This window comes from Eucyclogobius newberryi, unplaced genomic scaffold, assembly GCF_026437365.1.
Source record: "Eucyclogobius newberryi isolate DKJ021-1_F unplaced genomic scaffold, fEucNew1.0.hap1 SCAF_15, whole genome shotgun sequence".
Classification (NCBI taxonomy): Eukaryota; Metazoa; Chordata; class Actinopteri; order Gobiiformes; family Gobiidae; genus Eucyclogobius; species Eucyclogobius newberryi.
Window position 1 is genome coordinate 22,945,471 of NW_027315779.1, and position 14,184 is coordinate 22,959,654.

General features: G+C 39.9%; 1 protein-coding gene across 2 annotated transcripts; it reads left to right on the forward strand.

The window, feature by feature from the left end:
* Positions 1–4,985: 4,985 nt before the first annotated feature.
* On the forward strand, positions 4,986–13,632 carry sytl2a (synaptotagmin-like 2a). Of its 2 annotated transcripts, XM_072446834.1 has the most exons (18): positions 4,986–5,235; positions 5,309–5,463; positions 5,863–5,986; positions 6,326–6,383; positions 6,454–6,535; positions 7,284–7,760; positions 8,277–9,833; positions 10,424–10,522; positions 10,606–10,644; positions 10,701–10,780; positions 10,873–10,977; positions 11,048–11,217; positions 11,288–11,390; positions 11,471–11,632; positions 11,701–11,803; positions 11,875–11,980; positions 12,776–12,981; positions 13,230–13,632. In XM_072446834.1, the coding sequence occupies exons 1-18, from the start codon at positions 5,135–5,137 to the stop codon at positions 13,376–13,378; spliced, it is 3,876 nt and encodes a 1,291-aa protein (XP_072302935.1). In that variant the 5' UTR covers positions 4,986–5,134; the 3' UTR covers positions 13,379–13,632. The 2 variants fall into 2 exon arrangements, with proteins under 2 accessions (XP_072302935.1, XP_072302934.1); XM_072446833.1 differs by lacking the exons at positions 7,284–7,760; positions 8,277–9,833 and having other exon boundaries at positions 5,008–5,235; positions 13,230–13,625.
* Positions 13,633–14,184: the final 552 nt, after the last annotated feature.

Consider the following 14,184-nt stretch of genomic DNA (forward strand, 5'->3'; position numbering starts at 1 on the left):
TTTCCAATAAAGTGCAAGCTTCCACAGTCCCGTCTCACTATGTTTGGATGCGTTTTTGGTTGAATTTGCCATGACACTTGTAACTTGTGGAGTCTAAAGAGACATATTGTTCCTATTGACTCGATCATAAGGTCAAATGATCTGATGTTTTCATAGTTTTGTCAATAAATCAACGAGAATGATGAAGGCCATGTGTATTCTACTGCACATCACTCGTCAAGAGGTGTTAGATAATGAACAAATGATGGAGGGTTTGGTATAATTTTGTTATTTTGACTCATTTCTCGAACAATCCTCATTAGAAACACTTTTTGGGTTGACTTTAAGATGCTGTAGACATATTATTAAACCTGCCTTGACGGTTTGCAGAGGGGGGAATGTTGGAGCTTTCAGACATGATGGTCTTGGAAGGAAGACTAGAGCTAAATAAAATGTCCAAACCATAAACGTGAGATGACTTGAAGAAGGCAACTGTCCTCTCCATCTCTCCGCTGACTGAAGGCCTGTGATGCTGGAACCAGGTGCAGGATCCCCCTCCACACGCTCTCCAGACACTCATAAAGGAACCTTGATGGGAAAGCTACATCCTGCTTGGCAACACGTCTCCACCACTGATGAGAAGGTTCTTTGTTGTGGTGCCACTTCCTGTTTGCTTAGATGAGGTTATAGAAGTGTTGACTTTCATGATGGAATTAATTGGTGACTTAATAAAAGCCTTAGTGTTCAACGGTGAGCTTTTTATTGAGGATGTGCACTTCACAGTATTTCTACAAAGAACAGGATTAAAGGAGCGCTATCTTAGAAAGCAGTTTGGAGTTTCTACCCAAGTACTGAACATAAGCATAAATAATAATAATAATAATAACTTTTATTTATATAGCGCTTTTCAGTGACCCAAAGACGCTGAACATAATAAAAAAAGGGGGGGGTATTTACAGACAGGGGGGACAACACGTACAGAACACATTAATATACAGATAAAATGAACAAGACAGAAGAAGTAGAGAGAAAAAGATGGGGATGTAACAGGGGGTAGAAGAGTAGGCAATGGGGTAGAGGAGGCTAGGGGTAGGGGAGGTCATAGGCTTAGGTGAAGAGGTATGTTTTTAGGCGGGATTTGAATGTTGTGAGTGAGGGAGAGTGGCGGACAGGTCGGGGGAGGGAGTTCCAGAGTCGGGGTGCTGTTCGGGAGAATGCTCTGTCGCCAAAAGAATAGAGCCTCACATCCAGCCAGAATACATGTATTTGTTTGAATGTAAAGTATTTAATTTAGGTTATATAAGTAGTCAACTTTCAATTAATAACAAACCAATAAAACAGATTATGATATCCACCAAACTGTTACTACATCCTACTACAACATATTTGTTGAATACATTTTTCAAGAAGTAAGCTTTTATAGAGGATGTTTATATTATTTGAGAATATGATGGATAAGTAGACCTGCACTTTGTGCACCAGGTCACTCTACTGCCCCCAGTGGAACCTTGAGGTGCTGCAATCAGAATCAGAAAAAGTTTATTGCCATGGTCAATGAACAAAATTCACAAACATGAACTTGTTTTGGTGATTCAGTGCAAGATATAACGATGAACAATAACCAAAAATAAGAGAAATAAGATCAAAAAGGGCGTGCGTTGAAGAAAAACAATTCAAATTTACTATAACTTAAAAATAGGGTTACCATGTCGACTAAATGTACAGTTAATTTAAAGATGTAGTGCAGAAAGTGAACAGTGCAGAGAGTGATGAAACTAGTTACAGAGACAGTGTTTAAGAAGTGTTCATGAGTCTAATGGCAGAGGGAAAGAAGCTCAGCCACAGGAGTGCTCTGCTCTAATGAACACAACAGGGACTCCGTTATCAAATGAGATTCTATTATCTTCTTCAAACATGACACTCATTATTCTGATGTTGTTGTTGTTGCTGCTGATGAATGTTTGCTTAGCCTGCCCACCGTGGACACTCATGTAGCCTAGTCAGTGGATCTCAAAGTGGGGTCATATGTTGGGGTCCTCCCAAAATTGTGTTAAGAGGTTTAATAGTACTTGAAGTACATGTAGTACAAAAGTACTTGAACATTTCTTACAATTCCAAGCACATACTGCAGGCATGTCCAAACCACGGCCCGGGGGCCAAATGCGTCCCTCAGACCTATTTCTGTTGGCCCTTTGGCTTCCTGCAAAGTTGGTTCAAGCTACAAAAAGTAGTACTTTTTACCGTAAAATAGGAAAAATTTAAGCATTTTCATGTTATACCAACTGAATATTAATGTTCCAAGTCTTGTCAAACAGTGTCAAATGCAAAATGCCTGTGTAAAAACAAACATGCATGTGTTTGGACGGAGGAAGCCGGAGAACCTGGGAAGAACCCACAGTAACACAGGGAGAACATGCATAATAGATCATGTGATATTGGTCTGGTTAGGCTTGAGTTCTAACCACTCTGCCACCATGCACCAACCAATGAAAGAAAGACTATGAGGAATTAATCTTCTATCAAAATTTGGTTATGAACATGACTTAACTTCTAAATGTTATTGCAATGCCATTGTGGAAAACGATAGAGATCCTTGGGGAACTTTTCTCTCAGATAGGGGGTCCTTGGGGAACTTTTCGCTCAGATAGGGGGTCCTTGGTAACTTTTCTCTCAGATAGGGGGTCCTTGGGGAACTTTTCGCTCAGATAGGGGGTCCTTGGGGAACTTTTCGCTCAGATAGGGGGTCCTTGGTAACTTTTCTCTCAGATAGGGGGTCCTTGGGGAACTTTTCGCTCAGATAGGGGGTCCTTGGGGAACTTTTCGCTCAGATAGGGGGTCCTTGGTAACTTTTCTCTCAGATAGGGGGTCCTTGGGGAACTTTTCGCTCAGATAGGGGGTCCTTGGGGAACTTTTCGCTCAGATAGGGGGTCCTTGGTAACTTTTCTCTCAGATAGGGGGTCCTTGGGAACTTTTCTCTCAGATAGGGGGTCCTTGGTAACTTTTCTCTCAGATAGGGGGTCCTTGGGAACTTTTCTCTCAGATAGAGGGTCATTGACCTTAAAAAGTTTGAGAACCCCTGGCCTGTGAAGCGCGTCTGCCCCCTGGTGGTGTCCAGTAGGAGTTACAGAAATAGCAAAAGGAGGTGAATGACTTACAACTTATGGATAAAACAGACAATTGGACTCAGTTTATACTTGAAATTAAGTTGAAGTAGTCGATGGGGGAAAAATACTGGTGGTGAAACTGTCTGACTCCAGATCGGTCAGTTTGAGTTTGCTAATGTTCCCTTCGTCCTCAGTTCTTAGACAATATCATTTATGTTTATCCCCTTTTATGTTTAGCTTTGTTCTACCTAAATTATAGCTCTCGTTATTTGTACTTCTAGCCTGAAATGTGATGCGTAAAAAGGATGCAAAACACGTGGCGACTTATTTCTAATGTTTTCCCCCAAATCCTTTCCTCGTGCCGCGTGTGGCTCCGCCCACCACCTGCAGCGGGACCGGCCCAGGTCCTGGTCCAGTTCCAGGTCCCACACCGGGATCATGACAGGACTCAGACACCGGGCACGTTCCTCTCTTCTTTTACACGTTTGAGGTAAGGAAACTTCACTCACTTCACCTGGAGATATGCTCAGGGACAGTAAACGCACCACGAACTCTTTGTCCTGCCGAAGAAAATAGTTCCTATGTGAAGTGAGATGAGACACTATTACTTCAATTCTTCTTTATTTTCAGCATCTATCGCATCGAGTGGCCATGGAACCTACAAATGTAACAAAAAATGCCTTTTGAATTAGCACAATTATCATGAAATATTTTGCATTTGTAGATTGCTAATAATATTGCAGATTGCTTGGTAATTTGTGGTTATGCAAGTGGTGTGTGAGCTCACTTTAATTGACCAATGAAGTAGTTTGAAGTTAAAGGTGCACTATGTAACATTTCTTGTGGAGGGTCTGGCTAAATGCTGTGGTCTCCCTGTAGATGTTATTGCTTTGCCTGGAATGTTCCACAGTGGCATTAAGCTTGCATTTGTTGTCTTTCACTTGTTTTTATTGCTAGAAAAATCTGCTCGCCTCTCCACAGATCTGACCCGAGAAAGATGTTGAGAGTTGGCAACATGTTCATGCAGTCAGAACAGGCAGTTAAAACAGATTGTACAGTTGTGCCCAGCCAGGACAAGGAAACACATCTTTCATGAACTTGTAGACGTTTCCCTTTGCAAACAGGACATGCAGCATTCTTGGTGTTGGTACAATACATAACGTCTGTGACCCCTGTGAGGAAATAATACCATATACTGTGTCGCCAAAAGCCTTTCCCTTCAGTGAGAGGTGGTTACTACTTACTTTCACAACATGGATTACTTTGGAATTCTGTAGATGCTATTTGTGGTTTAGATTTGAGAGAAGACTTATTACATAAGGAATATTTGTACAGAAATGCTCAGATTTCCTCAGGTTTTCTCATGAAGGAAGATTATTGTTCTAAATCAGCATTGATTTTGTGACTTAATTGTCTTTGTTTGTATCAGGAAGGAGCAGATATCCAGCAGCCTGTCACCAAAACGTGTCAAGGCAAGTGAATTTGTTCTGCTTTTTATGGATTTGTTGGCACATTTTAGGCCTTACCTTTGAAAAGAATGTAACTTACACTTTTAGTTACTGTTAAAGAGACGGACAAATTCATTTGTAAAACATGAAATATCCACATTAGGTAATGAACTGTCTTGCTTAGAGTGGAATATCAAACACATCTACCTTCAGTTAGTGGCTAGCAGCCGCAGACACTTACATTTTTTTGAATTTTGGTCGGATTAATGCAAGAAATATATTTAAAAGCTTAACAAGTCCGTACAGGCATCTCCAAAACTGCAAATCTTATGTGTGTTGCTGGTTTGCTGTGATCAAAACACCAAAGTTCTAGTCTATGTGGTCCAATAGGTCGATATATAACAACAGAAAACATTTCCCCCATCTTCACAATGCACTGTATTTTTCAGATTCCAAGATGTCGGTGCCGAACCAAAGCTGTGACGAGCGGTCCTGCTGACAGACTTCAACTATCATAGATTACACATGGCTGACCCAGTGAAGTCTAGCTCGAGATGCCTTTTTAAAACGCCACTGTGAACGGGAATCCAAACTCTGGACACCATGATTGACCTGAGCTTCCTGACCGAGCAGGAGCAGGAGATCATCTTGGCTGTTCTGAAGAGAGATGCCGAGCTGAAGAAGGCCGAGGAGCAGCGCGTTCAGTCAGTTTAACATAGGAAAAACATCATTCGTTCCACTCGAATTAGAGTCATGCGTGTTCTTGTCTTGACACAGGAAGCTGCAGAAGATCTCGTTGGACAAAGGGCAGCTAAAGTACCTGTCAGGAGAATGGTTTTATGAGACCAAGCAGCTCCGGCACCAGGAGCGAATCCACGGCTCTGACATCATACGGGCCTCCATGAAACACATGCTTAAACCCATGACTATTTGTAAGTGTTTATGTCACGAGAAAGAGTTACTAAAGTCATAACCAAGAGCACGTGGAGACGCTAATTTAACTCAAATGTATTCCTAAAGGTGTGACTTTTCTGGTGGAGGGTCTGCCACCTTATCTATCTCCATGGAGACAAGCAAGTAGCGCTTCAATGCTAAGTTACAAGGGTGGACCCCACACCAGAAAAGTGACTTACAAGTTATGTATTAGCGCAAATGGTTATAGTAAATGTGATTATAAGTGAAAATGGTGTATAATTGGTAGTTATATGGTCCCAAATATACAAGGTAATATTACAGTGGAGCAATTTAATTAGTTTGACGGGTCTGTCTGTTCCCGTATGACCCGTGAACGCTGTCGCAGTCTTTTAGTTTTGACCTGTGACTTGTTGCAGTGGAGCTCTCGCAGATTGTGCCTGAGAGAGCCAGTTTTGTGAGCAGTGAGAATAAGGATGTGTTCGTGCCGGCTGTTCTCTCTGGACTGTTACAGGAGCCACTCACACCGCACTGCAACACCTGGTAAACTACACACAAATATGGACACTTAGACGTTAGATATTCTATGTTCCATATCATGAAACGTGGATAAAAGCCTATTGTTTACTGGTTTGGTGCTGGATTGCTATATTCAGTTGTGAGATCATTCAGAATTGTAGTAAATAATGTGTTTGTTATTGGAATGTTTATCACCAGCTTTAACGGGTTCGGCTCACGGTTTCAAATTGATATGTTGAATTTTATCTTTGGCACCTTTTAATGTGAGTTTAACGATAATGTTCACCAGATGAAAATGTCTTAATTTGACCCATATCCTTTCATTATCCATTCCTTATAGATTCTTAATGTTATTTCTTATAGGGATCAAGTCCAAAGCCTATATGAACACGGGACCTCCAAACCACTGTCACCCACAAAAGTAAGATGCCATTTTTGTTTTGTATTTAAAAAAACACACACATTATTATTATTATTTTTCTTTTTGGCAGAGAACAAATCCCTTCAACACTGAGCCAGATGAGGCTGACCACTCATCACAAACACCACAATCGCTCTTTTCACACACTGATGGTAGGTCGAAGCACATATCCTGTTACATACAGTACATGCCCACATTTTTGACTTGCTTTTAATGAACAAAAATGTCATGTTTCAAATGAGGACATTACTCGATCGAGCCGTAATAATAAGTGTAAGTGTCATATTTTTCTTGTTCCCTTGCTTACGTTCTCAGTGCTTGTGCTTGTTGTTGGTATGAGGGTTTTTCGTGTTTGTCGGATGCTTGTCCTGGCTTGTCATTTCTAAACTTCTTGAGAGGTGAGGCTTTTCTTTGAATGGAGATGTATCTTTAACTGCTAGATTTCCATATGGCTGTTATGTATTTTTAGAGTTTAACATTGCTCGGAGTAATCAAAATAACAACTAACTATTAATAATTTAGCCAACTGTCAGGTCCCATTACCAAGCACAAGATGTTATACTTCCTTTTACTTCCCGTAGGTTATTTATAAATGTAAATGAACCTGACAATCAGAAAAACAGTGTAGAACTTGTCCATGATTTATAATTGCCTGAAACATTTAACGTGATGGAGAGAAGGGAACTTTCTCAGAGCTTGTTAACGTGAACTAAGCCCAAACACACAAGGCCAAGGATTACATTCCAACGCTTAATCTTTACTGCATGACTTGTGGCCATTGGGTTTCACATGGAGCTTTTGTGGATGACTCTATAACTAATATACCTTGACATGCATAGATATGATAGCATTGATGTGTTACTCCTGAATAACATTGCACCTTCACTGTCTTTCTTTTAGTGTATATCTTATCAACGGATCTTATCAGTCCTTACGGCGCTCTCCAAAATCTGGATCCAGTTTTCCCCATTTCACATAAATCAGCTCTCGGACTGGTACACGAAGAAAACATTCCCAGTCTCACAAATGATGACGATGAAGACGCAGAAGACGACTGTAACTGCGTTGTTCCAAGAGGCATCCTAAAGAACCTGTTGGATTCAGCAGCGTCGGACCCCCAGAGTTCACTCAGAGCGGAGTCTCCTACAGATCCATGGGCAGACAGGAAGCAGGTGAGGTTCAGTTCAGCGCTCAGGGGCAGCAGTGTGAGGAGGCAGGACGGGAAAGAGCTTGGAGAACACGACCTGCTGGAAGAAGAGGGCAGAAGCGATGGACAGGACAACACGAGTGCAGAGGATGGACTAAACCAGTCCGAAGTCAAATCAACTGACAGTGAGGTGGGATTGCAAGATGGCAGAGAACAAGATGTAACTAATGGTAACTTGACTTGCTTGTTTTTCTGCTAATTTTTATTCTCATTTCCAAGCGCAGTTTATTGGACAGAAGAGATGTAAATGTGGAATGAGGGTGAAGAGTGTGCAGAGACATTAAGACGAGTTAGAGTTATGTTTGATATATATATATATATATAATATATATATATATATATATATATATATATATATATATATATATTATATATATTATATATATATATATATATATATATTATATATATATATTTCTGATTTTCCCCTGGTAATCACATTTATACAAGCAGTGGATAGTTATATTTTTATTTTTCAAAAGTAACATTTTAGAATCCTATGTGTTTACATTTTTCAATTACAGTAATTGTAACTAAGTACAGGATCAAAGTTGGAATCAAAATACAACTTTGAGGAGATGTTTTATACTAGCCACTGTGATTCCCTTTTCATTGCCAAAATAAACCCACAGCAGATGATAAGACATTATATTTAAATATTTAATGTTGAAAATGTTGTTTTGCAGATCAGCCAGAGACAGATGAGGCCCAAAGGCCAGTGTCCTCTCTCAGTTCAGACACTCAGGAGTCAGGTAAGCCTGTCCATGTGGAGACGCAGCCCGAGGAGGAGCCCACTGAAAAGCAAGTGACCAATGAAGGCTCCAAAAAACTCTCTCACGCTGTTTCCCCATCGCCTAAACAGAGGCTTTTGGGATTTTTCAAAAGAGATAAGGCCAAAAATACTGAAGAAAAGAAGCAGAATGAAGTGCAGAGTGAAAATGAGGAGAAATCCATTTTACAAGAAAAAGCAGGCGAAACAATGTCCTCCATAGGAGCTCCATCACCTACAGTGGAGGATAAAGAAGCAGAGTGTCCAGAAAGCACAGCTGACTTGAACACATCAATGGAGAAGCAAAACGACTGTTCAAAAAGGATATGCACCAGAGAAGTAAAACTGCATGAAGACACTGCTGTGGCAAAAACTGAATCCTCACAAAATATTCAAGCAAAACTACATACAGAAATACTAGACTCAAAAAGTCCAAAGGATGCTGAAAATGTTGAGGAAAGTGATGGATATTCTCAAAGTAAACAGCCGCTGGCAGGTTCCAATGAAGACGGCACCTACAGGGCGTTCCCTGTTCTAATTTATGAAGACAATGAAGACTCCATTATATGCTCGATACCAGAGACACAGATATGTGAACCCAAATCAAAGTCGTCCCCAGTGGTCCTCCCAAGACAGTTATCTTATATTCCACAATGTGATAGACCAGCAAATGTAGGCGAACTGAAGAACTTCTGGGAGGAGTGCTCAGGGGGAAGGACTAGTGCTCCTTGTAGTCCGGTACACTCAAGCATAGTTCCCTCTGTTGCTTCTCCCTTAAAGACTTCAGACAGCCTGAAGAAGCAAGATCCAATTCAAATGTCTCCTACTAAGAATAGTACTATTAAATCAGCCAAAGTGAACGACAAAGGGTTTGTGAGCCAGAGTGTGGAGAGATCACCGTCAAAAAGTGGCCTTGATGTATTTAAGCGACTTAGAGAAGGCTCAAATGTAAAAGAAGCACCACATAGTCCAGGCAAATCTCCAACACAAAGATCTAAAGAGGATGAAGTGAGGCGCAGTCCGTCCAAAACATGTCACCCAAGGGTGCTACCAAGAGAATCTGCCAGTCCTGAAGGATCTAGGCCTGCGTCACCATTGAAAACCTTTCCAATCGTCATAGATTTAGAAGAGCAGACGGTGAAGCCAACTCCGGCGTCAAGACAGAAGAAAAGTCCATCTCATGAAGCAAAGAGTAACCTGGAAAATAGTGAGACTAAGCGCGGATCTCCACTTGCAAGATCTGTCGTGCCTCTAGATTATGAACACTACCTAGGCCCACATGAACACGCCCGTCTCCCCCCATTTCAGAACGTAGACACAGAAGGTGTTGATGCGCTCGACAGACCCCAAAGCCCCTTCAGAGAGATTGTGGGTAACCAGGACCCCAGAGTCAGCTCCTGGATCGAGAAGGTTAAGGACGCCAGTGACGACACAGCCACACAGGCGTGGTCTCTGTCTCGGGCAAGTGCAGGCAGTGAGATTTTCATTCCTCTCCCCGCTCCCTTTCCCGTTGATTGAGAAATGATGATGGTTTAAAGGAATCATGCCTAGAGGAAACAGAAAATGTAATGACAAACCTGATGTTCTAATTTAGATAGATAGTACTAATTCACCAATTAAATGTAACAATTTTTATTTTTTCTAATGGTGTAAAAATTGTGGATGGTTTTAGTAGACAAACAAATTCAGAAAATTTCACTGCTTTCTTTTAAAACCAGTTTGATCTTGTAGCTTCCTGACTATTACTACTTTCTATATGAATGAATCATTAATTTTATTAATGATTCATTTGATTTGCGATATCTAGAGGTTACTTACACATTTTATATGACAATCTATCAGTATAAAGCACTTTACAACAACACCGATAAGAGCAAAGTGCTTTACAGGAAACATAATGAAATACAATTGCATAACTAGATAAACAGTTTATTTCATTTCAAAGATGTAGGTTCACTTTTCATAGCCACATCTAGTCAGAGATGAGTCTGTCTGGTCTCTAAGTCTACATTTTGTATATGTCAATAGAGTTTCCACTGCAGGACTCTTTTGTATTTCTGGCAGGTTATGATGAAAAGTCTGGTCTGGTCATGTCTCCTCTGAAGCGATTATCTGCTAAGATGTCTTCCTCCAAAAGTCTGGAAAACCTCACGTCCTCGACAAGTAACAACAGAACTCTGTCGCGTTCATCTCGGGCCGTTCGGTGCATTCCAACAACACATTTATGTTTTCCTGTTTCCTCGCAGGGGAAGAAAAAGAACAAGTAAACAGAAGTGTGGATGATGGTAAACACGACATAAACAACATCACACATTTTGTCCCACTGTCACTGTATTTTCAGTTTCAGAAATACCGTCTGCCACCTCTTTTGCCACCTCGAGGAAATCAAGTGCATCGGTGCCGGCCTTTCAGCTGGACGAAGTATGCATAGTACAGTAGTGATTCATAATATCGCACAGTATACGGCGTAAATCAGGATTATAATAAACATTTCTCTTGCTCTCTTTCTTCAGACCGACAGCGACAGTCCGTTTGAGAACAATCTGAACTGGAGGAGAAACACTGGCAGCTCCACATCCAACATAAGCCTGTCCTCTGGCATGGCGTCGATGTCCTCTGTATGTCATTGCTCAGGATAATAAATAATAAACTGATTATGCTAATAAAGTGACTGTTATTTACGTGCAGGTCAGCGGAAGCATGACAAGTGTATACCACGCTGACCTGGGAGATATCGACGTACAGGGCACCATTCAGTTTGCCGTCAACTACATCCAAAAGCTGGGCGAGTTCCAGATCTTTGTCGTGCTCTGCAGCGATCTGGCAATAGGGGATACTAAGAAGAGTCGCTCTGACCCGTAAGTGCACGCCATAATAACAATGTGATCATGGTAAAACGTATATGAATGAGTTGTTATTGTATTTTAGATATGTCAAATGTTACCTCCTTCCTGATAAAACTAAACTGGGAAAGAGAAAAACTGTCATCAAGAAGAAGACGGTAAACCCCACCTACAATGAAATCCTTCGGGTATTTTTTTAAATCTTTTTTTACAAAGCACATTGGTTGTTTTTATTATATCCGTTCTCTAATATAATTATATTTTGCAGTTTAAAATATTGCTGGAAGTATTAAAATCCCAGCACTTGAACGTGTCTGTTTGGCACAATGACACTTTCAGGCGCAACAGTTTCCTCGGCGAGGTGGATTTAGATTTGTCACAGTGGGACTTCAATAATGCTCAGATCAATGAATATGCATTAAAAGCCAGGGTAACGGCTCAATTTATCGTTTTAATTGTGAAATTTCTCTATAATAATCTATATATTTTCTTCTATAGACAACCTCCTCAGGTCTCTCATCGACTCCCTCCACCACTCTCTCGATGGACAGCGGAGGACAAATGAGAGTTGCACTGCGATTCCTGCCCCAGACATCTCCTAGTGAGCACAACATCATTGCTATGAGTTTGGTTTGACATGTATGATTTATTTTTGGCTTATTGCATCGATAGGTAAAAGAACATCCAAGAACGAAACGGGAGAAGTACAGATCTGGGTGAAGGACTGCAAGAATCTTCCACCGATCAGAGGAGTCATCATCGACCCTTTTGTGAAATGGTAAAACACTGAACCTTTTTGTGTTGTATTGAATGATATTTCTAATGCATATTAAATCAAGAGGAAATGTAAATTTAAGCCCTATCTAATCACAAAGCCTTGTATCTGCCCTTTGTCAGCATACAGTATAGTCTGGCGGTCTGAAATCGTTAGATATATACTATTTAAGATAAGATAAGATAGCCTGTATTGTCCACACATGGGGAAATTTTGGTGTTACAACGCAGTAGATGCAGAGGGAAAGGACAGATAACATAATAGGAAGTTTAAAAAAAAAACACTCTTAATAGAAGATCTCTTACAAAACAAAAAACTCTTAACAAAACTCCTCTCATATCTTAATAGGGAATGGAGAAAAAAGAATAAATAAATTTAATTAAATTAAATAAAAAGATAAAAATTAAATAATAATAAAATAAAAATAATAATAATGTAAAATAAAAATAATAATGATACTAATACTAATACTAATGGTAAGTAAGTAAACAAAACACTCTATTTACTATTTGTAGTCTATTTACATCAGTTGTATGCACATGAATATGGCCTTAATTGCTTGTGAGTACAACAGTAATTGCACATGAATATGATTATTGCACATGGTTAATTCAATATTACACATGAATATGACAGTATTGCGCATGGTTAAATCTGTATTGCACGTGTTCAGGGCTTTGTTTATATAACTTGTCAAGAAGTTAAAGTTAAATAAAAAGAGCAACGATTCCATATACCCGGTACTATAAAAATACTTGAAATGCTTTAGCGGAAAAGGGTGTGCTGTGTGTTTTGCAGTACTGTTCTACCGGACACCAGCAGGAAGAGCCGACAGAAGACTCGTGTTGTGAAGAGGACAGCCAACCCCATGTTTAACCACACCATGGTCTATGATGGCTTCAGACCTGAGGACCTGAGAGAGGCCTGCGCAGAGCTCACCGTGTGGGACCATGACAGGCTAAATAACCACTACATCGGCGGGGTCCGACTTGGCCTGGGGACAGGTGGGCTGCTGTCAGACTTGAAATAAGAATTACATTTATAGTTACACTTGAACACAACCTAGTATTTAATGGTGAGTATGTAGGGTCATCTACTGTATGTATGCACTGTAGATGCCTTGGCTTTTTGGTTTGGTGACAATGTAAAAGAATTAAAAGCCCATAAGCCCACATGATAGAAGCCAAGATGGAAATATGTGCATCAAAAATTAATTGTTTTTCACATTACACCTTTGTTTTTCTGTGTCCAGGGAAGAGTTATGGAGTAGGTGTGAACTGGATGGATTCGACAACAAGTGAAGCCAATTTGTGGCAGAGAATGCTGGACTCTGATGGCGAATGGGTGGAGGATATTTTACCCCTGAGAATGTTTCTGATGGCAAAAACTATGTCCAAGTGACACTGAGATCTATTGTCAAAATATATACTCCTAAGCTAAACTAATTGTGTGAGTCTAAAAAAGACCAGCAGCTAACTTATGGAGCACCTGGTCATTTCCTTTGATCAAAGACATATCCTCTTGATAACAAATTATTTAAAATTTGTATTTCCCCGATGGTTTGGTATTTTAATTAAATCTATTTTATTTAAAATTGATTAATGTAACAAAAGATACTCGTGATTTTGTTGGCCATTACTAAATAAAAAATAAAGTGAATCTATGGTAATAAAGTGTACAAGTATGATTGTATGTTGGGACATCATGACATCTTTTTAATTTGATTTATTGTATACGTTTAGAAATTGGAGGTAAAAGTAATGTTTTCTTTATTTACACGAGTGTACTGACTAAATTGAAACATAAGGGGGTGCTGTTGAGCTACATATAAATTCAGTTACAGTTCAGAGTTAATTTCGTTTGTCTGCCTAAATCGGGCTTAATAGTAACTTTTCAAAGACACAGAGCTTATTTTAATTCAGTACAGTCTATTATGAAGAACAATATCCATAACATTTGAGTTATAAACCAGAAGATAATCCACAGTGAGGCAACAAGGGGCCAAATCATTAATAAACATCCTTCTGCAGGCCTAATTAGCATTGTTTTCTTTACACTTTTAGTGTCTAAGTCTAGTCTAAGTCACAGTGTTTACAAAGACCAGACATTGCTTAAAATGGCTATAGTTTGGTTACTCTCTTTATCATAGTAGGCCAAGCATGATTCATCTGTAGCCTTTATCTATAACTTGAAGAGCATAATACAGT